Source organism: Marmota marmota, unplaced genomic scaffold (genome assembly GCF_001458135.2).
Source record: "Marmota marmota marmota unplaced genomic scaffold, marMar, whole genome shotgun sequence".
NCBI classification, from domain to species: Eukaryota; Metazoa; Chordata; class Mammalia; order Rodentia; family Sciuridae; genus Marmota; species Marmota marmota.
This window is the reverse complement of record NW_026000057.1, coordinates 30,298,738-30,322,566: the sequence shown is the minus strand read 5'-3', so window position 1 is coordinate 30,322,566 and position 23,829 is coordinate 30,298,738. Positions and strand designations below refer to the sequence as shown.

Genomic DNA, 23,829 nt, shown 5'->3' with positions numbered 1-23,829 from the left:
AATTGCTCAGGCTGACTATTTTTTAATATTTATTTTTCAGTTTTCGGTGGACACAACATCTTTATTTTATTTTAATGTGGTGCTGAGGATCGAACCCAGGGCCCCACGTATGCCAGGCAAGCGCGCTACTGCTTGAGCCACATCCCCAGCCCACTCAGGCTCACTTTAAACTTGTGATCCTCCTGCCTCAGCCTCCCAAGCCACTGGGATTACAGACATGTACATCTGTGCATGGCTGCAAACCATTTCTTAAGGCTCATATCTATGGAATAGATATTCAGGAGTGCAGATTTATTCACACCTGATTTATTCAAAAGGGATTTGAAGTGGGAATGAGTCGTTTCTTTTAACTCACATACTACTAAATCCATACCAAATGTTACCTAGAACTTATGAAATATAATGAACAATCAGGGACTGCATGAATAGATATCTGCATGAGACAAGGAACCTTAAATCAAGAAATTAATTCATAAATTCCTGATGAAACTAGATTTCTCATAGGATGTTTTGTCTAATATGATCTTATGTTAGAGTGCTCGCCTAGCACAGGTGGGACCCGGGTTCAATTCTCAGCAACACATAAAAATAAAGGCATTGTGTTGTGTCCATCTACACCTAAAAAATAAATATTAAAAAAAGAGTTTTTTTAAACAAAACAAAACAAAACAAAAACTGGGAAATGACTAGGTTGATGTCAAGGTTCTTTTTATGGGAGTTTCCAGACTATTTTTTTCCTGAGATGAATTTTGCCTACCAAATAAAAAGAGGAACAATCACCAACCACAGTACAAAGAATTAAAACAAGAAATAATATCCAGTGACTTTTAAAAGTGCTGTGGCATAAAAGTATGGATGGACTTCCCAGGTGTTCATTTAAACAATGCTAAACAATATAGATGAATTTGATATCATATAATCAATATTATTTATTTTGATGTTAAGGGAATTGATCCAATTGAATTGAGTTTAGGTATATAGAGCAATGGCAAAAATTACCATTTGGGGTGGTTGCAGGTTACTCTCTATAGAATTAAAATAATTAAGGGTAAATTGTTATGTAAAAGACCTTAATGTAATTATTCACTGATATCAAGCTAAGGAATAGTGCTGTTCACTTATCTCACCTCCACCCAAATAATATGCTATTAGTCTAGCATTTTTCTATGGTTTTGATAAATGGAAAACTACCAATTGAAGAGCTGAGAATATTAATTTTATTCCAGGGTCTCAGATTATAAGAAATGAAATAATTATATAGAAGATTTGTCTTTTGTGAATGATGGTGGTGATGGGTCAGCAGCAGCTTGGAGGGAAGTGTTAAAGCCCAGCAAGGTGAGGAGAGCTTCTGCTCAAAGTGGTGAAGGTGGTAGATGGTGCACAGTTTTAGAGACAAGTCATGGAGTGCATGTGCAGTGAGGGCAGGGATGGCATTGGCCTGGAACTGGGTGTTAGAGCCTGAGTTGGGTGAGCAGGGTGTCCAAGTAGGGTCATGGATAAAAAGAGCATCAATTGAAGATGGCTTCCATTCAGTTGATTATCATAGAAGTAAATGTATAGAGGATAATGGGGTCAATATTCCTCACTGTGGGACAAGGTTATTACAATATGAAAAAGGAAAAAACTAGAATGAGCTTCGTGGTACTGGATTAGGATTGAAGGTACTGTTATGAACCCATGGAAGGTGAGTGGATATATGGACAGATGAATAGATAGGTAGATATAGACCAAAAACAGTGCGTGTGGATTCATATGTAGATGCATGCATATTTTCCCTTTTCATTGAGTGGTTAGCAGAATGACACTGCAATGAAAATAAGCAAATACTGCTCAAATGTTGATTTCTAAAGCACCACTTTGCAGAAAAAGGAGCAAGTTTTTTTTTTTTTTTTCTTTCTTTTTTATTGAGAATTAGCTGGTTCCAGAGCTGGGAACAAGGAAAATATAAGTCTAGAATATCCTTTTGTATCAGAAGTTATAAAAGCATTTTGAGACCATATGAACACAGAAGTCATCTTGAAAGACTGGGGAAATTTAAAGGATCAAAATAAATAAGGATAGTCATGATTATAACCTATCAATACAAAAAGGATTGGATAAATGTGGAAAATAAAAATATTTCCCTTACAGTACAATAACAGCTAATATCAGAGACTTGCCATTTGTTGATATCATTGTAATAATTAAAACAGCAAAGAAACATCAATAAATGCTAAAATTGGTAGATAAAATTTTGATGAGGAGTAGGATATTTGTATAGTCTCCAAAACCTCCACAAATATTTATTAATAAAAAAAGGGGGAAATGATTTTAAAATAAAGAAATGTTAAGTGCATACATTGCTTAAGTCTTCCAACACCCACCTTAATGGGACAAACTGAAATTGTATCCATGTGAGAGTTTGCAATGAGAAGCACAAAGCATCCTTCTTGTGGTATTTCTATCAAAAATACAGAACTCAAATCTAATGATGATTCAGTGTCAGATAAACCAAAATTGAGGAACAGTTCACAAAATAACTGACCTTTAATTTTCAAAAACGTCAAAGACATGAAGTCAAGGAAAAACTGAGGAGATGTTTTGTCTTGAAGAATACTCAAGAGATGGGACAAATAAGTGTAATTTGTAACTGTGTATCGAATCTTTTCCCTATAGAGAACCTTATGGAGAAAACCTTATGGAGAAACTTGAATGAGATCTCTGGATAAAATGGTAGCATGGTATTAATGTTAATTTCCTAATTTGAATGGTTCTGTGTGATCATGTAGGTAAATGCCCTTGTTATAGGAAATGTGCCATGGAAGACTTCAGAGTGATGGGGTATCATGTAGTCAATTTAGTTTCCAATGGGTCAGGAAAAACAGAGTTCTTTGTACTATTCTTTTAATTATTCTGTAGGCTTGTAATTATTATAAAAAACAGAACATAAAAACCTAATAGAGGAATTACTAAATAAATTGATGTACCAAAATAATGGAATATTAAAGAATTTTCTTAATGATGTTTTAGGAAACTACGTAAAGACATGAAAGCTGAACATAACATATAATTAAATAAGCATATTTATAACTCTACAATATAAAGCTCATTATATATGTACAATTATATATATAATATAAAGCTCATATATAATATTATATATATATATATATATATATATATATATAGAGAGAGAGAGAGAGAGAGAGAGAGAGAGAGAGAGAGAGCGCTAACATATGTGTTTGGAAGGACAAACAGCAAAATATTAAGTGTGAGAAAAACTTCACAGATTGAATAATAATACTGAAAAACACCAACATGCAAGGGAGATGCCTAAGAAGAGGAACTATAAAATGTGTCAGAGATCACAAAATATAGAACAATGTTGCAGAAGCAAAGGAAACAATTTTTAGAAGGAGAGAATTGTTTAAAATGTGAAACACCAACAAAAGGGAAGCTAATGAAGCTAAAGTTTTTATAAGACTTATTCTATGCCAGGAATTTGAAATATTATCTCACTGACTCTCTACCAACATAACTACTTGACATTTCACATTTAACATGTCCAACACAGAATTTCTCATTTCCATTTCCAAACTCAGTCCTCCTCTAGTCTTAGCTATATTAGGAAGTGGCAGGACTATTTACTCTGTTCCTCTTGATTTCTTGTATCACATTCAATTCATCAGTATGTCTGTCTCTTCTACCTTCAAAATATATCCTGAAGTTGACTAGTTCATACTTTAACTTCACTGCACTTTAACTACTACTCTTATCCTCCTTCCCCAGGTTAATACCATCTCTTCCCTGAACTGCTGTAATAGCCTCTTGAAAGGTGTTCTTACTTAGTTCCCACTCCACTTTCCATGTACAGTGAGAAGGATCTTTTTTAAAAAGTAAAAACTTAAGGAACATTTTAAAACTCTCTTATAATTTCTCATCAACACTTGGAACAAAAATCCTTTGCCACATGCTATGAAACATTTCATATTATGTAAAGGAGGAAAAATTGACATTTTAGATTTGATAATTCTTCATGAATTGCCCGATATTTAACCTCCATGATCCTTCCCGTGATTGAGAAGCAATTCTCCATGGGTCTCTTATGTTTTTGCATGTCACAAAAGCATGGCACTAACATCCTTTTATTAAAGATCAAATTTTAAAAGTATGTTTGCCTGACAGACAACCTTGGAAGACAGAAATAATATCTCCCTCAAAACCAAAAGTCAGACATGCTAGTGTGCATTATAAAAGATTTGGGTTCCCAAAGCTCAGGGTTCCTCTCCTACAATACAACCCACTGTGTATATAGTTATCACTTGGCCCTTTTAATGTACTCCTGTGGGAATTAGAATTCAGCACAGGTTAGAAACTCAAATGCCAATATTCTGATGATGCTATTGCTGTAAGAAGCTACCGGCCTTGTCTCTGACCCAGAAGGCTTGTGTCATCTAGTAGCATCCATGAAACTGTGGCAGACTTGTTAGCTTATAAGTAGGATAAGGTCTTGGACTCTTCACAGTTCTTGACACCCACGGGGGCCAGTATGTCCCAAAGCATTGTGGCAACTAAAATAAAGTTTCACACACTCAGTTGGGATGTACTGTACTGTTCTTTGAGAACATCATTGTCTTACAGGACCTGCTCCCCTCCATTGCCTCAATAATCTCATCTTTCACCACTTTCTCTCTCTCCATCTAGGCATGTTTGCCTCCTTGTGGTCTCTGAAACACCACAGTGATAGTGCAGTGATACAAACCTGTAATGCCAGTTACTTGGGAGACTGAGGTAGGAGGATCACAAGTTCGAGGCCAAACGCAGCAATTTAGTGAGGCCCTAAGCAACTTAGCAAGACCCAGTCTTAAAATAAAAAGACTGGGTATGTAGCTCAGTGTCAAAGCATCCCTGGGTTCAATTCCCAGTTCTGGGGGGTGGGGGTGGGGGAGAAATGCTTCAAATAGAGTTCCTACCTCAAGGTTTTGTCCTGTTTTCTCTGCCTACTGCACCATTCTCCCATGTTTGTTTGTTTGAGTAGTGAGGATGGAACCCAGGAGCTCTTTGACACTGAGTTACACCCCTATCCATTTTTGTTTCATTAAGTTGCCAAAGATGGCCTTGAACTTTTGATCTAAGTGCCTCAGCTCCTGAATCACTGGGATGACAGATTGCACCTGGCATCATTGTCCACATGTGTTTTTCCTTTCCGTGAAGCTTCTGCTCAAATGTGACTTCCTCCGAGAGGCCTCCTGGGTTTCCATCTTTTCTCCTTGTCCCTTGTTTTGTGATGTATTCCCAACTAGAATGTGAACCCTTGCAGTGGGGGGGGCTTTGCCTAATCTATTGCCAAACTCTCAGTGTTGTATATATGGTAGGCACTTAAAAGATGTTTGTTTAGTTGGGCACACTGTTGCACACCTATAATCCCAGTGACTTGACTTTGGAGGCTGAGGCAGGAGAATTGCAAGTTTGAGGTCAGCCTCAGCAACTTAACCAGGCCCTAAGCAACTTAGCAAGACCCTGTCTCAAAATAAAAAGTAAAAGGGCCAAGGATATGGCTTAGTGGTAAAAAACCCATGGGTTCAATCCCTAGTACAAAAAAAAAAAAAAAAAGAAAGAAAGAAAGAAAGAAATTGTTGAAATTGTTTAATAAATAAATTAATTAAATTAAACCTCATCTCAGAAACTCAATGCTTTGTTGGTATATGTGTATGTGTGTGTGTGAGGGTTTAAACCCTGGGCCTCATTTATGCTAGGTAAGCACTCGAGTACTGAGATACATCTGCATTGCAATGCCTTGTTGTTTATATGTCATAAATAGTAATTTCCCCAAAGGCAGTTGCCAAAGAATGTTAACTTCATATAAGCACTTATATTTCTGGTCAATGGGACATCTTTCATTTTTGCTTTAAGCAAGTTCTTTTTCCTGTAAATAGAATTTAATTCTCTACTTTCACTGACAGCTTGTGCAAGAACTGCATTTCCACAGGAGAAAGCAGAAGTCTGAAAACCCTCAGAGCTGTCAGATTGGAGGCAGAGGTGCATGATCCTATGGCTTTCTGGGGTAACCAGTGAAGATGAAAACTTTGTGTTCAGTATAAACAATAATTCTAATCAGATCAGAACTCTTTCCACAGCCACACATGTACAGTCATCAAGGAGTCCATACTGGAGAAATGAGAGATGTTTCAGAATCCACTCGAAAGCCTTTTAGAGTTGTTGTTGTTTTGTCTGTATAAATGCACAACAAACCAGATGTGGTGGCACATGCCTATAATCCCAGCAGTTAGGGAGGCTGAGACAGGAGGATCGCGAGCTCAAAGCCAGCCTCACCAAAAGTGAGGCACTAAGCAACTCAGTGAGAGCCTGTCTCTAAATAAAATATAAAAAAGGGCTAGGGATGTGGCTCAGTGGTTGAGTGACCTTGAGTTCAATCCCCAGTACCAATAAATACATAAATAAACAAATAAATAAATGTACAATAAACTTCATGGGATTCTCATTAAATAGTGTGAGTTATCATTGTCACTGTCAATCAACCACTCACTACTATTTAAAAACTGCATTATACAAACTTTTCTGGGCAGGTGAATTCATCTGATAGTTGGAGCGAGCAAAGAATTAACAAGGCTTCCAGAATTTTATCTCAAGAGGCTTATTTTTACTAAGTATGCTACATCTTGTGCTCACATCAACCCTTCAAAGGAGGAATTATCTGCATCTTACTGTTTGATAAAAGACACACATTGTAGGCTCTTGATCTGATTTTTACTTTCTTTTGACTTTAAGTTATTTATCACCTTACTTTCCCAAGTGTTTCTAGTTCTGAGGATGGATACTTTCTTCCTCAACTGTAACAAAGTCAAAATATCTTTCTTGACCGATTTCTAGGATTTTTCTTTTTGAGAAGATGTGGCAGAGTAAGAAAAATGTAAAGAGTACCATGAACTGGCTGGGCTATAAAGCTCCAAAGACAAGCTATGAAACCTGTCCTTGGAAGTGTCAGGGTAGCTGGGTACAGTGGTGCACGCCTGTATTCCCAGTGGCTTCGGAGGCTGAGGCAGGAGGATTGCAAGTTCAAAGCCAGCCTCATCAACTTAGCAAGGCCCTGAGCAACTAAACAACATACTATTTGAAAATAAAAAATAGAAAGGGCCAGGGATGTGGCTCAGTGGTTAAGTGTCCCTGGGTCCAATCTCTGGCACCAAAAAAAAAAAAGAAGTGTCAAGTTGGTGGGGGTGAGACAGATGTGCAGGTAGTTCATTATGATGTGATAATTCTTGGATATAGGTAAATAGCAGGCTCCAGAGCCAGAAAAGGAACATTTATAAAGAAGCTGATGGAGTCAAGGAAGGCTTCCTGGAAGGCACTGATCCCGGATGCTAATCTTGAGGGCTGAGTGGACAGTAACAGCGTTGGAGGCATTTCAGCTACAGGGAGGGCAGAAGGAACAACTTATTGAAATGCATGCTGTTTGAGAGTGGCAGGTTTTGTCAAATAAGCATGGAAGTAGCATGAGATGAGGCCAGAGGGCAAGCAGGGTGTATGTGGGCCATGAAGACTATGGGCACCACAGAAGGATATGAAACAAGCAGGTTATGTGGTGAATCTGCTTTTTAATAATAAGATCTCTCTGGCAGCAGGGTGGAAAAAGAACTGCAGAGACAGAGCACTCACATCTGTTTTAATATGGTTTGTAGCTGAGTATCTGCAAGTGATTATTTTTCAAGTGTTATGATTGCTACTTAGAATTTGGGTATTGTCTTTATCCACCACATGAATCCAGATTTCTTGTAGTAATAATGTTCAGCAAACAAGGGGCAGCAAATAGAAGAGCCCTGGGAATAATGAAGAGAAGGGGCTGCCAGGGAGGGATCTGCAGGGTCACAGTTCACAGAACAAACATAAATGGACTCTTGAAGGACAACGAGTGCTCCAGTTGCACTGCAGCTGAACAATGGCCCCCGATGCAAAGAAGTGCAAATGTTTTCAGTCAGTGCAGGAAAAAAGAGCTAGGAAGAAAATAACACCATGAGTTTTTATAGTAAAGCAGGAGAACACTTTTCTTCCATGGAGGGTTGAAATGTAAAAGACAATTTTTTTCTTAATTTAAGACATTTGTCAAAGAAAACTGTTAAGTCAATAGCTAAACACAGCACTCACCCATTCTACCATGAACTTTGCTTGGATATCTAAAGATCGGAACTTAAGTGCCATTTTCTTTTTTCTTTTCTTTTCTTGCTTTCTTTTTTTTTGTACTAGGGATTGAACCCAGGGGCACTGAGCCACATCCCCAGCCCTATTTTATATTTAGAGCCAGGGTCTCACTGAGTTGCTTAGCACCTCACTAAGTTACTGAGGCTGAATTTGAACTTGCGATTCTCCGGCCTCAGCCTCCAGAGCTGCTGGGATTACAGGTGTGTGCCACCACGCCCGGCTAGACTTTTTTTAAAAAAATTGTTCTCATTAGTTATATAGACAGTAGAATGCATTTTGACACATCATACATAAATGGAATATAACTTCTCATTCTTCTAGGTTGTACATTTAAGTGCCATTTTCTAAGTATTTAACATCTTGTTGCTAAAGCCCTGTGTGTTCACAAGTGTGCCCACGTGTGTGCCTGTGTACATGTGTGCCTGTGTTTGTGTGTATTTGTGGTGCTGGGTATAGAGCCCAGGGCCTCAGGCATGCCAGATAAGCACCACTGAGCTATACCCCCAACCCAATCATTGTATTCTTTATGATTTACATTGGATCAGATGAACTGAGTCACAACCTTTAAATATTATATTCATTCCCAAGTCTTATATCCCAAGCTAGAATTTTTATGTGAATAAAACTTCAACTTTTACTGCTCTTACAACTCTTACTGACTTCCAAACAATGAAAGAGCTCGTGGTTAGACTGATGTTACTTACGGAAGGTGCAGTGGGCACGAGGTCACTTTCTGTTCTTCCTGTCTGCATTGCTGTGTGAACCCTGACAGATTCATAAATGGAAGGTTCTTCCACTACTCTTGGATAAGGATGTTTCAGAACGATCAGAGTGCCTGAATAAGGACAAAAAAATATGTATGTATCATCAAATGATAGGCCCAGAAGGAAGATCCAAAATGCTAACTGGATGCCCATGACTGGATTGTAAAGTTGCTCATTTTCTCTTGTGTTCAGTTATTCATTTTTCTCAACATTCGTGGAATAACTACTGCATGCCAGACACTTGAGCTGGACACTGAGACAGCAAGCATGGTAGAGATGATTTTTGGCCTCCTAGAGCTCTGAACTAGTAATGGATATAGTCATTTAAACTAGGAGGGTGGTGAGACCGGTGGAAGCAACATAGGCCAAGCATGTTGAGAGCTCCTAAGAACCTCACGAGAAGTATTCAGGAGGCTCTCAAAGAGGAGATACCATTGATCCCTTAAGCAGTAACTGGAAGACTTCCAGGTGGGGTTTATGAAACCAGGAAAACAAATAAACAAATGCCCTGGGGTACAGGAGGATCTAGCAGTTTCAGAACAAACTTGTAACAAATCAGTGGATCTCAAAAAAGGGGACTCAACAGCCCTCTCCTCACTTTCTTCTACCACTCGGTCAATTAACTGAACGAAACCTTTGCTTTGCTTAAGGGAACAGAACACCAGTCAGCTGGTGCTCACCTGTGACTGCCTCTACTGCGTCTGGAGGAAGGGCCAGGCACTAAATAGGCTCAGCCCAGGGGCCAGACCTTGAGTCTTGGGAACTTTGTACAGAAGCTTCGAACACTTCTGACTTAACACTTTGATATTTCCCCTGCTGCCTCCTTCCCCTGATCAATGAGTCCATCAGAAACTAGAAACGTTGACTACAAAAAATTGTGAACGAAATGGACTTTCCTCCCTTGCTATGGCTTCTTGCTTTTTATTTCACTAAGGTCTTTTCTACAGCAGGTCGAGGATGGCACTAGACAGAGGAGGTGTAAAGAATTCGGTAATTCATCAACACATATTCATGAAGCCCTGCTCTACCCTGCACCGACTAGGCACCTGGGAGATAACAGCAAACGTGAGGCACCTGCTGTTTTAGAGCTTATATTCTAGGAGGGGAACCAGAAAAAGAATGGAAAAAAAAATGTCATGTGTGAGAGGTGTTGTGGAAAAATGAATAGAACAGGGTAAAGGGACAGAGGGTGAAAAGGGTGGGATTGGGAGAGGTGATATTTTCCAGCAGTGGCCATCTTTGAAGAGATGATTTGAAAGATTATATAAAATAGCTGGGCACCATGGCACGCACTTGTAATCCCAGCAACTCAGAGGCTGAGGCAGGAGAATTACAAGTTTGAGGAGTTCCTTAGCAACTTAGCAAAATCCTGTCTCAAAATAAAAATATAAAAAGGTCTGGGGATATAGCTCAGTGGTAAAGCGCACCTGGGTTTAATCCCCAGTACTGCAAAGAAAGAAAGGCTAAAAACAGAATATATGGACAAAACACTAAATTTGGGTACAAGAGGACAATGAGAAAAGAAAAAAAATGCTTCCTTTGTGGTTAAAAAAAATACAAAACCTAATGTTAATGATGAATCTATATAATTTTTTTTTTTTACAATGCTTGAATACATACAACATCTGATTACAAAAAACAGAACTGTGGCTTCTGATACCTGGGGCCCACACAATGTGCTGCCATGAAATGAAAAGACATGTTGAGAAAAGCCGAAAAAGAAGTCCCTGATCTCAGTCTCAGAGAACGAAGGCGGTGGCCCCTCCTCTTTGTGCCTCCCATTCAGGTCAGTTGCATTGGGATCATAATGAAAAATGGCTTGCCCCGTTATCAGAGGCCCCAGTCCTGTTCTTGCACATTGTCTGTGCTCTCTTTTGTCAATGTGACCCTTCCATGGGAACACATCTAGTCATATAAGGAGAAGGGGCCAGTTACAGTTTCACAGTCAGAATGAAAGCAACACCTAAATCAAGAGCAGCCGTTGAGCAGGTCCAGGGGCCACGCAAACACGGATACCATTGCTGTTGTGTGCTGAACTTGGGGAGGGCTGCTGAAATCCTACCCCAGAGAATTGCCTTCAGCGGCAAAAAGAGCCCTGGATGCAGAGGCAGAGCACAGGGCTGGATTGCCACCACTACTACGCTGTCCCGTTGACCTTGGATGACTGTTCTAAGCTTTCATTCTATCTCTGACTATAAGAGCAGTCACACTTTCTTCACACCAGGTAAAGAAGTGATTGTGGACAATTATAAAAATGGTAGATAGCATTCTACTTTGGTATCGAGAACTCCACAAAATAGTTTGAGTTCTTGTCCTATCTTCAAAGTTAATGCCAAAATTTCACCCTATTCCATATACTTAATATTGAAACAATGCTTTAAGTGAAAATAGAAAGATATACCTGATGGATATTACCAGAAACACCCTTTGCATACTCTTACCTGCATTCCTATTATTTCTGTAGGGAATCATTACACTGATTGGTTCAAAACATTTATTATCTGACAGTTCTGGGGGACAGGAATCTGACATGGATCTCATTAGTCTGAAATCAAGGTATTGGCAAGGCTGCCTTCCTTCTGAAGCTCTAGGGGAGAAGCTGTTCCCTGGTATTTTCTAGCTTCTAGTCTAAAGGATATCTTTTTTTGACCTTTCTTCCATCTTCAAAGCCAGCAACAGGAGGTCAGATCCTCCTCATGTCGCCATCTCTCTGGTTCTTCCTCTTCTGCCCGACTCTTTTACTTACAGCAATTCTTGTGATTACAATGGCCCCATCTGCATAATCCAGGATAATATCATCTCAGAATTTTCTGACGAGCAGTCTTTATTCAACCTATAAACTTAATTCTCTCTTGCCACGTGGCATACCATATTCACAGGTCAGGGGAGAAGTGTTTGCATGTGTTTGGATGGCCATTATCTGGTGGACCCCAAGCTTAGTCTCTGGGAGAGAGGAGAACCATAGGAACCAGGTGTCTGCAGTATGAAGGTCTCTGGGCTGGGGTAGTTGCCTGAACCTGCAGGACCTCAACCACTTGATATTAGAAAGTCACTGCATTTCCTATTTCATTTCAAAGTTCTCTGGACCCCTTCAGAGCTGCTGTGGTGTCAAATTCTTCTTTATACCTCCATGCTTCAGAGTTTCTGACGCAGTGAAGGCCTGATGAGCGAGGGAATGGATGAATGAATGCTACAGTAGTTCAGACTTAAGTCAGGGAAAAGCCTGGGGTGAATGAGCCTCCCAGGCCCACAGCTCCCCTGGGCTATGCCAAGAACAGGACAACTTTAGACATGACTCTTTAAAATCTCCATTGGAAGGGAAATTCTATTTTGGAAACCTCCTCCAAAGTTTAACCCAACAAAAGCTGATTCAGGGAGGTAGTATTGAGTCAACTAGAAGAGTGGAATTAACTGTAGGTTGATTTTTTTAACTAGTAAAACCATGCATGAGGCTAGATTCAATTGTGGAAGGAAGAAAATGACAAACTACTTATAAAATGGTACCTTCCATAAATAAAAGTCTGGTGTCAAAGAAGACAGAACTTTAGTTGAACATTCTTGTCCAAGGAAGAACAAATATATAGACATCTTGGCCTGGCTGCTAGGCTTCGGATGACTCCCTTTCTATAGAGACTTTCCCATTCCACTCTACAGAGATAGAGTCCCCCCAGCCCTACAGAACCACCGGGCAATGGCCCCTCGCCCACAAACATGCAATCTGGGCCACACTCATTAGGTTTACTTCCTGTGTGTCCCCTTACTTCCTTCCCTGGAAGGAAGGCCACCAATTTCAGTGTGTGAAAAGCATGAAGTAGACTGTTGTTTCCTGCCTTTGACATGAAACCTGGTTTCAGTAACGTTCTGCGGAGGTACATTTTGGAGATGAGCAGGGGCTAGACAGAGACAGGCTTTCCAACTCACTGGAAACCTCAGAGTTGCCATCACAACTGATGAGATGATTCCTGCCTCTTGGTTGTTCAACTTGCCCTTTAATTCTGGGAGGACATATTAGTATCTTTCTAAAAAAAATTTCCAATCTTCTCTCTGTACTCTGCTCCCCCTACACTATATATTTTCTTTAATTCACTTAGCTAGAGTTAGTTTTTGTGTTTGCAATCAAAAGAAACTTATCTAATGTAGCCACCACGGACTCATAATCTCCCCCTCAAGGTCCAAGATAGTGCCTTGGCTCCAACAGAAGAACTCTGGGTTGGTCATATTTAGACCAAAAGAACCCAGAACTTGGTTGGAAGATAGAGATAAAAAGCAACGGGAGGCAGGGGGTGGTGGAGGAAGATCAGCAACCACAGGCCTTGGAAACTTGGCTGCAAGTTTCACTTCAGTTTCTGAGCTGCATGAAGGGGACTGTTGTTTCCTGCCCTTGACATGAAACTAGGTTTCAGACATGCTCTGCAGAGGTTCATTTTTGAGATGAGCAGAGCTGGATGGGGGCAGACATTCTAGCTTGCTCTGGCTGAATGATAACACAGTGATGTGTAAGAGGTGCATCAATAACTCTGTGTGCAACAATATGAGACAGCATTCAAGGACTCCTATCTTGTGTACCAGCAGGGAGCCAGGAAAAGACAAGAACAGCCTCAAGCCTCGGGCATTATTTTGGTATCTGAAATAGAGTGCAGCGCAGAGGGCACAGAACTCCTGAAGGGAAACTTTTAAGTATTTCCTTTATACCATCAAGTTGGTACTTAGTCATTACATTCCTCAGCTGGACTCTTGAGGTGTTGGAGGACAAAAATGATATCAATTCATCTCTCTCTATAAATCAGTGGCTAACAATGCCCATCTTATGGCTGGCATTCAATAAAATATTTGCTGAACAAAATTAAAATGTGATCACATACACCCATGTTTTTTTTATTACTGCCTTCAGGTTCAGAAAACAAGTGCTGCAAATGGCATGATGGGTTCTGTCTTCTCCTGCCAATTGGCAGTGGGTCTCTTGGCCCAGGCGTACATCAATATTCAAGGCCCTTGTTTTCTTTCCTTCCTTTCTTTTTTTCTTTTTCTTTTTTGATACTGGGGTTGAGCCCAGGGGCCCTTGACCATCAAGCCACATATCCAGACCCTTATTTAAATTTATTTTTTATTTTGAGACAGGGTCTTGCTAAATTGCTTAGGGCCTCACTGAATTGCTGAGGCTGGCTTTGAGCTCCTGAGCAGCTGGGATTAGAGGCATGCTCCACCTCCAGGCTAAGACCCTCTTCCTTCCTTCTTTGCTACCTGCTCTACAAATGGACTTTATCCCACATTCATTTATATCTGAATGGGCTTTAACATTCAATTTTCAGTCTCACTGGGAGAAATACACTGAGAGAGGGGAAGTAGAGCAGTTACCTAGGGCAGGAGAAGATTATGTTCAAATATCCAAGTCAAGTCAGGTCACTGTTATTAGAGTGGGCCCTTGTTTGTACCATTCATAGGAACCCACAAGGAACTGGATTAAAGTCTGAGGACATTATGAACATTTGATAAACCTCAATTAATTTGTCCCTAAATGAACACTTCATGATATACCAAAGAATTTACAGCTCTTGCCTAGAATCTGATGGAATTAACAACCAGTAAAGGGCTTTATTAAATGCCAGACATAATGTTGGAATATTTATGTTATGCCAAAAATTATTCTATATATTTTACATATTTTATATGTTTTTGTGTGTCTATATTCAGTCTTCACAAGATATGGTAGTATGAACAATTACCACCAGCTCAATTTTTTTTTTTTGGAAGAGGTACTGAGGATTGAACCCAGAGGTGCTTTACCACTGAGCCCCAACCCAGCCCTTTTTATTTTTTATGTAGAGACAGGGTCTCACTAAGTTGTTTAGGGCCTCACTAAATTGCTGAGCTGGCCTTGATCTTGTGATCCTCCTGCCTCAGCCTCCTGAGCGGCTGGGATTATAGGTGTGCACTATCACACCTGGTACCATCAGCTCAATTTTATAAGGTGATGACAACCAAAGGTCAGAGAGGTTATGTAACTTGCTTGGGGACACATAGTTGGCAAGTAGCAGAGGCGGGAGTTGAACTGGGAATTCATGTGTTCACTTATTATGCCATAATTATTCTCAGTTCAGGTGCAGTCAGCATGAAATCTTTATGGTATGATAAGTGGTATACTGTGTTGTGGTCAAGAATTCCCATGTATAAGTCAAAGATTAAAAACAATAGATTCTTTAGGAGGCAGCTTGAGGAAAGAGATGTGAGGTTTTGCTTTAACATTTCCATCAGGCCTCAGTTTCCTTTGTAAAAGAGAAATCAAATGGTTCCAAACTCCCTTCCTATTCTAAAATCCTGTAAATTTAGTTATTTTCAGAAGTATCATGCAATATTTTAATTAAATTTAATTTTGACTTCATTATTTTAAAATGCCACTTGGGTAAGATGGCTGATCTCACAGAATAAGAATAGCTGTGGCTGTAATCAAAAGGTTGGGGATCCCCATATCAAAACAAAAAAGTGAAGTGGAAATTTGACATTTTCAAAAGAACAAGATAGGATCTTTAAAACCAAGAACCAAGTATTATAAAGAGTAAGCACAAAATGAATACAAAAATACACAAATACATAAATAAGTGGTAAGCACAAACACAGCACTTGACTGTGTTTTTCACGTGGATTTCATGATTAAAGTCACCACGCACTGTAATAAATTGTACATGATCACATCACATAAAAAGTATTGAATGTATGAATGAAAGCCAATTTTTTTCTAATAATATTTAGACTTTTAAGTAGAAAGGTAAGCGCTGTCTGTATTCTTAAGAATATATACATGAAATTTGGCTAATTACAAGAAGATACAGTGAACATTAGTAACAGATCAAAGATATTTAAATAATAAAATATTTCTCAAATATCAGAGGCTATTGAGTTGAGGTTGAAGTCATGGACAAATATGAATATGTTTTACACAATATCCTGCTATTACAAATGAAAGACAAATTCTGAATTTTATCATTATTGAATATATATACAACACAAAACACCCTTTCAAATTATGCTTTGTATCAATTTTGGAAGTTAAAATTGTCAGGCATTTGCTAGTTACGGTGTCACCAGGCAAACTGTTATGCATTGAGAATGGTGCTCAATGTGACCTACTGTGGGAATGATGAGTAGAGATTCCTGCCAGTCTGGGCTACATCAGGAAGCATTCATGATTAAAAAAAATCCCTCTCCTCGTAGAGCTTACATACTAATGCAAAAAGTAAGATATTTTAAAAAATGAATTGCAAAATATGTTGGAAGATAAAAGGGCCATTGGCAGATCATAGTAAGTGAGTACATTGCATTATCTCTGTTATGTATTTGGGAAATTATTGGGTTTTGAGAATCGGATGTATCATGACAATGTTTATGGGTCTTCGTAGGAGAAATTAGAGTGAACTTAAACTTCAATGGAGAGTAGAAAGATTAAATGCAGATTATAACAAGGGAAAGGGGAAATTACAATAATAAAAAAAATCTTTTTTTTTTTTTGTTACAGAGGATTTAACTCAGGGGTGCTTAACCACTGTGTCACAACCCCAGTTACTTTTATTTTTATTTTTTTACATTTTGAGACAGAGTCTCACAAAGTTGCTTTGGGCCTCGATAAATTGCTGAGGCTGGCCTTGAATTTTGCTCCTGCTTCAGCCTCTCAAGTTGCTGGGATTACAGGCTTTCCCCAGTACCACGCCCAGCAATAATGGAATTCTTAAAACTGACACTGGGTTCGATCCTCAGCACCACATAAAATAAAATAAAGTTATTGTGTCCGTCCATAATTAAAAAATATATATATTTTTTTTTTAAAGAAAACTGGCACAGGTCCCTCCGATCTTGTATAGGAATCCCTTGTTCTTTAGATTAGGAAACATACCCAGAGAGTTTAAAGAGTAGTGAATAGCAGTAGAAGAAGAAAAAAATATTTTAAAATAACATTCACCTTTTTAGGTCCACACTTTCATATACCTTGAGGGTAAAGATTTTCTTAAGACACAGTCAAGTACCTTTGGTTTCAATCTGCTGAAGATACGGTATATAACTCAGAAAAAAATGTAAGCCTTTGGTTATTTGGACACTCCCTCTCTTGCCTTCAGAGGTAATGCCAGTCGACAAAAGTTCACCTTAATAAACTCACTCTCTAGGCCCTGCAGCGTGAGACTGGGTCTGGGACTGGCTGACAGTAGTGGCTGGCCACATCAGATCTTAGTCCTACTCATTCTGGGAATCTGAATGTGAAAGCCCTGCCAGGGCCTTGTTCATTGTGTGGACAAATGTGTTCCCTGAAGATCTGAATCTAACATAAAGGATTTGAGAGTTTGCTCTTCTTTTCTTTTTCTTTCTCCAGTGCTGGGGATTGATTAAGTCCAGGGTCTCAGGCGTGCTAGACAAGCACTCCAACACTGAGCTACATTCCCAGTCCTAAGGATTTGTACTTTGTGTGATGGGAACACAGAAATCCTCAGTTTGGTGTCTCCTGATCACAGGGAGCTAATGCCGGAAGCCAATTCTTAAATGAGTAAGAAAAGGCCTATTTTTAGAAGGTGGCATCCTAGTTTCCATCCACCACTTTTTGTAGGCCACAGTAGTGACTCTGTGACTTCTGAGGACCTGCTGGGCTTAAGACTCATGGTGACTTCAGCACGTTATCTTGTTTCCTGAGGCCTATTATTCTCAGAGGGGAAAGATTGGAACACTCCTCTGTCATGGGTTTGGCCTCTGGTTTCCAGCTTCGGTGGCTTGGCCTTCATCTGGCTGGGACAGATAAGGGGAATAGAATTAGCCAAATCTAATTTAAGGGCTTGAAGCCAGGGAGTGAGTACATATCCATCAACACAAGGGGCCTGAAGCAAGGGTTCAAATAGCAAATTCTTCACTGGATAATGAATACAACAGAGGAAAGGCAAGGAGAGGGTAACAATCATAGTTTTCTGAGTTTTACTGTAATAAAAAAAATAGTAACTCTAGTAATAATAATGTACAGCAGATTTTATAGAATCTACTCTAGGAGCCAGGATTATAAATCATTACAATCCCTAATGCATTAGTCACAAGGCTTCTTTAGTCAGAATAATGTATTTACAGGGAAGCTGAACGTTGTCCCCAATCCAGGGACAAGGTGCCTTTGCTTTGGAGCAGGCTCAGGTGATCTTCTTGCCTGGTGACTGCAGCAGTGTCTGAAAGGTCTAACCAGAATGCACTGCATTCACTTTGATCTCAAACTGCTTTGAAATCTGCCAGCATGCAGAATATGGACTTTTCCTACTGATTGGGAGAAGGTCCGGGAAGGAACAGATAGAATGATGAAAGGAATTGAAAATAGAGCATAAAGACAGAGTTTAAAAGAAGGGAGCTGACTTTGCTTAGAAAGAAGAGAAGGCAGAAAAATACCATTGGCTTTGAAAGCTGTGGAGGTCCCACTCACAATCATCCACTCATTCATTTATTCATTCACCCAAACACTCTGCATTGGACCAGGACCTGGCCGACAGAGATAAGGACAAAATTAGAGGTAATCCTAACAAAGCCCTAGCTTCAAAAATCTCCTCTCTATTCCCAGTGACCAAGGACTAAAGAAAAAAAAATCAAATGTAGATTTGGACAAGAGTTTAAAACAAGAGGAGTGAAGAGTTTGGAGACACCGAAATGCTTGCCAAGCTCAAGGTAAGCAGGTAATAAACAGCCCTCCTTGCCATTTGTGAGAATAACTGCAGGTTAAATGGTGAAGTAACTTTCAGGGTGAACTGGGAGAATTTATACCAGGAAAAGAAGAAGAAGAAGAAGAAGAAGAAGATTAGAGTTTCCACTTTGCAGATGAGAACGTTTTATTATAAACCTGGTGATGTTGGTATAAAGCAAAGCAACCATTTTGAGGTTTCCATTGTGGTTTTCATGTGTACTAGACACGGTATGATTCATATCAGGGTCTCTCCAGGCCACATAAATAGCAGAAAAGGAAGAAGCTAATGATGGCATCACCTCCCCCCAACACAGAAATCAGCAGAAAGCCCACTGACAAGTTTACCAAGAAAACAAGTACTAAAAAGCTCATGGCAGTAGGCCTTAATTAACTTTAGAGTTCCTCTTGTGCTGTAGCTTCTGGGAATTTCCCAGACTTTGATTTAACTGAGATTTATCACCATTGAGGCCAATGAAATTGTGATTCTATGTCACAGATACAGAAGTGGACTTTTATTTACCTTCTTTAAATAATCTAGACACACAAGTTGGATAATTCCAGTACCAGGATGGTGTGTACTATAGTTTGCTTTTTCATCTTCAAATAATATTTCAAATATTTATGCTATGGTTTGGATATGGTTTGTCTGCCCTGAAACTTACGTTGAAATTTAATTATGATATGAAAGAATTTGTGTGTGTGTGTGTGTGTGTGTGTGTGTGGTGCTGGGGATTGAACCCAGGGCCTTATGCATGCAAGGCAAGCACTCTACCAATTGAGCTATATCCCCAGCCTCCCATTATGATATTAAGAGGTGGGACAAGATAGGATCTCTTAAAAGGTGATTAGGATTCTGCCCTCACGAATGTATTAACCCATTCTTATGATTAATGGACTAATGAATTAATGGGTTAATAGATTATCTCAAGAATAGGTTTGTTTATAAAAACTGATTTGGCTAGGCCTCTCAGCCTCTCTGACTCTCACCATGTGATGCTCTCTACTGTGTCATGACCTAGCATGAAGTTACTAGAGCCAAGTCAAAATTGACGCCATGTTCTTAGATTTTTAGGACCATACACTAAACATTTTTTTTTTTTTTACAAATCATCCAGCCCCAGGCATTCAGTTATAGCAACAGAAAATGGACTTAGACAGCTTACCTGTCTCACTTCCAATCAAAGGCTGATTTGCGAAATGCTTGACAAAGTCCTTTAAAGATGAGTATTCATTAAAGCCAAATTTAAATGAATATCCAGTATATTCAACATGAAAGTGTTTGACAGAGTCTTTGGCTCTGAAAGGAAAAAAGAAGTGCTTAATGTTATTTAACAAATGAATATCTTTTTTGAAGGCAAGCATAGTCTTGGGTATTAGCATCACCGTTAACTTTTTTAATAACTGAATATACAGTTCTTAAAAATGCAATCATTGAGATCTTTGCCAGTTTTAAAGACCATCACTAATTGCTTTTGGCACTTTTTACTCTACTGAAAGACAAGAGACACTTCTCCCTACCTCTCTAGGTCTTACTGAAAGGCTTTGAAAATTAATCCTCTAAGGGACATGAGTTTAAGAAGAGCAGGGAATAGAGATGATAGAAATGGCACTTAACCTTGTCATCACTTTCTTTTACGTCTTTGGTCTTCCTCTCTTCCTTGTCTGGGATCAGTCAGAATTCTGCTTCTGTCACTCAGTTATTTGAGCCCAGCCCTTTTCTTTTCTTGTCTGTTTCATTGCCTATTGAGTAAAATATCCAATTTCCTACATTTTTATTTTCTACTTCATTTTTGAAATGAGGTAGAACATTAAGTAATATATATCTCTCCCCACTTTAATTGATCCAATTCTATCTTTCTAGCTTCATCTCCCACTATTCCTCTCCATGGGGCCTATGCCCACACTCCAGCTTTAGTGTGCCTTGGGATCACCTGCAGGTGATTACCTGCAGGTTAAAACCTTGGGATCACCTGCAGGTGATCACCTTCAGGTTAAAACCAAGATCGCTGGGTCTCCCCCCAGTGATTTATTTGTAATTTTTCATGAAGATGAAATATATACATGCTATCTGTGCAGAAGAAGCTTATGATCTCATTGTTCAAATGAGACACACATAAGTGGAACGTTAATATTCTTTGATCCAATAATTCCACGTGTGTTTTGAGATTTGGGGAGGATCCATTCAATAAAGCATCAGCAGCCTAACCATCTGATGAACTTTTAACGTGGTTGACAATCAGAATCTTGCTGCCACCTGAGTGGAATTCCATTTTTGGTTTCATAATTTTCCCATCCATGTTATTTAGAAAATTTATAAGCAAAATGTGACAAGGTAGCATGAGAAGTATTAATGATCGTGCTTTTTTCTGTTTGACTCTCTAATGAGTCTGTTGTGCTCTGCCTATGCTCCCATCCTCTTCAAGTAGACCTCAGATTCACTACTGGGGAATGCAAGTTGTGACAGGAAGCCTGATAAGATGGCCTCAATGCCAAGCCCCTGGAACCCAGACATCTTGTTCCAATTTATCCAATCAAAAGCTACTCTAGATGTGATTACAAAGGACCTTTGCAGGTCATTAAGTTCTCAAAGTAGTTGACCTTAAGATGGGAAGATTACCTGGGTAACCCTTACTAATCTCATGATCTCTGTAAAATGAATTATTTTCTCTGTTCATAAAAGAAGAAACCAGAGAGATGTGCCTTGGCTGGACTGGAAGACAGCAATAACCTTGCTGTGAACAGCCCACGATGGCCATATGGCATGGAACTGTGGCCGCCTCGAGGAGTTGACATTGGTCTCTGGTTGACAGTTAAAAGGAAAATGGGAACAAAGACATGAATGAGAAAGAAGGAGGGAAGGAGGAAATGAGGAGCCGCATCCTCATCCAACACCTTTATAGCTACCTGGCTATAAAGGACTCTGAACTTCTGGAGAATCCCACCACACTGTTTCTGAACTTCTAAAGTACAGGAATTGTGAGAGATTCGTTTATTTTGTTTTAAGCCATTAAGTATTTTGGAAATTCATTTGTAGCATAGAAAACAAATACAGAAGCCTTAAGCCTAGAGAGCAGATAAGCAAATATGTTAATCATGGGCTTTTAAGCGCATAAATAACTTGTCATTAGTTATTTAGGGAAATATTTTTGTGACCAGTCATGTCCCCCTATCAGAGAGAGAGATTAAACACAAGAAACAAGAACAAACAGGAGCTATGACTGAACTAGACACAAAGGAGGATTCAACAGCAGAAGTGAGTACAGACACTGCTACTGAGTTAGGAACAAGGAGGCATGGGCCATGTAGATAGAGCAGGAGAGAAACAAAACCTTCCCATGCTGGATTTGCTTGGAGGACTTCACTGTGAAGGGAACCTGTGACTTTCTTCCAAGGGTGCATGGCGCTGCCATCAGACAGTCACACAAACTCTTGGGCAGTTTGAGATCAGGGGTGAGTGGATGAGGGAAATTTGTGGGGACCTCACATTCTAGTCTAACCTATGGAGATATGGAAACCCGCCCAAGAGCCCAAGAAGGACTTGCTGTATGTCAGCAGAAACAAGTGTAGAGGCTGATGGGAACCAGCCACCCCTCCTGATTACCACGAGCTGGGTCAGCCTCTTTGATCTGGGAAGCCAGCCAGGAAGAAGAAGGTGGGGAAGAGACATCCTGAAAAGACTGAACCATTTGGGGAAAATGGAGCCTCAAGAAAGAAAGTGAGCCCATTTGTAGGAAACATTTTAAAGTTGCATATTGCCCACTTGAGTTTGTGGCTATGGACATTGTATAGTCACAAATTCTGATTTTCCAGGGGAAGCAAGAAATAGTGAAAAGGACACTAGGCCTGGACTCAGGGATTTCGATTGTGGTGCTCTTTCTGTCATTGATTTATTGGATGCCAGACACTCCACCATTTTGGGTTTCTTGTTCTTCACCAGCCACGTGAGAGGTTGAGATTAAATAATTTCCAAAGTCTCCTCCAGCTCTGACATCCTTTTCCTGCCAGATGAAGCAGGATTTTCTTTTTTTCAATTGTCTCACCATTCAGAGTTTGAAATCTCACCTGGTGGCCCAAAAGGAATCAGGGAATTTTGTTATTTGGCAATTTGAGTGACAAGAAAGCCATCAAATGACAGATGGGACCACGCCAAACTCAAGAGTCCTTAAGCACCCTACCTCACGGAGAGAGAGTACAGTCCAGTTTGCTCATTGCTGTCTCTCAGAAGGTAGCTACCATCCCATCCATTGGAGAGAAGAAGAGCCTCAGCTGCATGACGTGAGAGGTTGCCATGATACCACCTAGAAAAAAGAAAACAGCACTTTCACTCAGAAAACCAAAGGATGACTTCTTCACTGGGCTTCCCTCTCAAGATTCCTTACAAATATGCTTCCCATCATAGGTAGGCCAGAGACCAAGCTCTCAGCCCAATCAGAACAAGGCTGAAGCAGGGAACAGAGAGTTGGCTTAAAGCAGCGTGCTATGGGTTGAATTGTGTCCTAAATATTCACATATTGAAACCCTAACCTCCAGTACTTCAGAATACAAAATTATTTGGAGATAAGTATTAATCTAGTTAAAATGAGGACATTAAAGGGAGCCTTAACCCAATGTGACTGGTGTCCTCTTATAGAAAGAGAAACTTAGGAGACAGCTTCATGGGCTTCAGAAGGAACAATCCTATTGTCACTCTGGTTTTAAATTTCTCCAGAAATGTGAGATGAAAGTCTAGTGTTGGGTAAACCGTTGAGTTTGTGGTATTTCATAAGGCAGTCTTATCAAAATAATAGAGAGTGTTGATTTAAGAATAGAAATTTTTAAAAAGTCCAATCCAAAACAGCCATAAAAATAGACTTTGACTAATTTTCTTTCTTTATTTTTGGTCTCTGCCTCTTACTCTCTCTTTTGTCAAGTATGAAACTGTTTCATGGAAAAGCCACTAAGCTATTGAACTATAGTCCACTGTCTTGAGTGAAATGAAGCCAGTTGTAAAGAATTCTGGTGTTTTATAGTGAGTGCAGGCTCATCAAATATTGTGTCATACTGACAAATACCTGAAGAGATGGGAAAGTCCCAAGGAGATTCACATTCATATACCTCTCTCTCTCTCTCTCTCTCTCTCTCTCTCTCTCTGTGTGTGTTTTAACTGATCTTTGTATTTTAGAAATGGTAATACCATATATC

At 39.6% G+C, this 23,829-nt stretch overlaps 1 protein-coding gene across 1 annotated transcript in view; it reads right to left on the bottom strand.

The window, feature by feature from the left end:
- Dapp1 (dual adaptor of phosphotyrosine and 3-phosphoinositides 1) overlaps positions 1-23,829 on the bottom strand; it is a 49,956-nt gene that overhangs the window by 9,242 nt on the left and 16,885 nt on the right. The window contains exons 2-4 of the mRNA XM_048813860.1: positions 22,824-22,946; positions 19,812-19,945; positions 8,901-9,031 (exon numbers count right to left, since the gene is read on the bottom strand). Coding sequence (XP_048669817.1) covers positions 8,901-9,031; positions 19,812-19,945; positions 22,824-22,946 — 388 coding nt within the window. The remainder of the gene's footprint in view (positions 1-8,900; positions 9,032-19,811; positions 19,946-22,823; positions 22,947-23,829) is intronic.